Source organism: Arachis ipaensis, chromosome B08, assembly GCF_000816755.2.
Source record: "Arachis ipaensis cultivar K30076 chromosome B08, Araip1.1, whole genome shotgun sequence".
Classification (NCBI taxonomy): Eukaryota; Viridiplantae; Streptophyta; class Magnoliopsida; order Fabales; family Fabaceae; genus Arachis; species Arachis ipaensis.
In genome coordinates this window covers 127,133,688-127,135,538 of record NC_029792.2, presented here as the reverse complement: position 1 = coordinate 127,135,538, position 1,851 = coordinate 127,133,688, and the positions used below count along the sequence as shown (strand labels likewise).

The window sequence follows — 1,851 nt, the reverse complement described above, 5'->3', positions numbered from 1 at the left end:
TAAGCAGGACAATTTTTTTAGTAAAATATGAATTTCAATAAGATAGATAAGATATTTACAAAGGACTAGGAGGATAGGAGGTCCTCGTTAGAAGTGACTAGGAAGAAGTATTGAAGCAATGCAGCAAATCCTGTAACATTTCATTTCTGTAAAGGATACCTTTAAAAAGGTCAAGAGGTTAAAGATAGGTCCTAATCTTATCCCAAAGAGCTGCTCATCCAAAATTCCATGAACTGCCCGAGGCAGGTATGATTAGTAATTTTCCAAAACATGTTGACCCAAAATAGAAGGGGACTATGGTAAGAACAAGCTTATCAGTCGTAGTTAACAGTCTGGTTAGCCTCTATTTAGAAGAAATTGTGTTCATAGGGTTGAGGCAAATGAATAGAATGGTTGTTATCATGCAAGTAAAAAATAATTATGAATGATTTAAAAAATAGAATGGTTATTATCATGCAAGACAAGGGGCCATAGTCATGGCATGACAATGAATGTTAGGGTGGGTATTGTCATACAATGAAAAGAACTGTTTTGGCATCAATCCAGTGCTTCACTATATGAAAGAAGATATAGTACTAATATCCGGGAGTTTACTTCCAGTCCACGTATAGGCAGTCATACTGCTGTTACTCTTGTCAAATCGGCAGTTTGCCATTCAATTTTTTGTGGAATCAATAGTTAATTGTCAGTTTTATGCATCCTGGAGAAAATCATTTTTCTTGTTTCCAGCATGTTTTGTGGCACATTCATTTTGGTTTTAATGGTTAAGAAGTTCTTTCCTGACATGTAAACAGACATATCCTGTATAGTTTTCTGCATAGAGCTGCAGGCTTGATATAGAGATATGATGTGATGCATAATCATACCACTTTTCAGTTGTAGAATTGGGGGATCAATTTTTGATTCGTTGATTTAGTTTATAGTCCTCTCACTTGTAAGCCTTACCTAATGTTTTACTACATTGGTATTGCAGACTATGATTGTATATTTTTTATTATTGAATTTTTCATTGACCTGCAGAAGGAAGACTCTTCACATGGGGTTGGGGAGGTTCATATGGGACTTTCTCTGAAGTAGGACATTCTTCTGCTGGACAATTGGTAAATTCTGCTTCTATTTTTATTTATCAAGGAGAAGGCACGCATCAGAATACCATATTAGGACAAGAGGGAAAGAATAACTTGTTTGAAGTAACAAAATTTGCACAAGCAGTGATGATTCACTTTGTATATGGAATTACACAATAAACGCATATACTGATTTTCACTTAGCTTTCTTCATAATAATTACAAGACGTCACACAATCTTGAGAGGAATATGAGTTTGAATACAATTAGCCAGCGCCACTTTCATAATTTGGTTTATTTGTCCAATTGTACAATTCTTTATATGCATGACAAAAAATAAAGTTTATGCTTTCAACTCAGGGCCAAGGAAGTGATGTGGACTACATAAATCCTGCTAGAGTTTGTTTTGGAGAAGAAGTGAAAGCATTACAAATTTCATGCGGGTTCAACCATACAGGTGCTATACTTGAATATACATAACTTTTTTACTGTTCCAATAATTCATATTTACTGCAATTCATCCAGAAAAGCCAGAATGCTATGATCCATAACCCGGATAGATGTTATGCATTTGTTCATTTGTGTTGCCAATTTGCTATTTATCTTCCATACATCACCGTATCTGCTAAGGTCACATCTTCTACCCCATACAATGGGCTCCAATAGGTTGCAGCATGTCTAAGTGAGGTATATATTATCCATTTGTTGTATAATTTTTATTTTATTTTATTTTTCACTGTAAAAAACGCTCTTGCATATAAGGCAAATAATGCCCTCTTATGTA

The 1,851-nt window shown here is 34.7% G+C and overlaps 1 protein-coding gene across 1 annotated transcript in view; it reads left to right on the top strand.

The window, feature by feature from the left end:
• LOC107613827 (ultraviolet-B receptor UVR8) overlaps positions 1 to 1,851 on the top strand; it is a 5,911-nt gene extending 4,060 nt beyond the window's left edge. The window contains exons 13-14 of the mRNA XM_016315992.2: positions 1,021 to 1,100; positions 1,428 to 1,851. Coding sequence (XP_016171478.1) covers positions 1,021 to 1,100; positions 1,428 to 1,547 — 200 coding nt within the window. The 3' untranslated portion in view covers positions 1,548 to 1,851. The remainder of the gene's footprint in view (positions 1 to 1,020; positions 1,101 to 1,427) is intronic.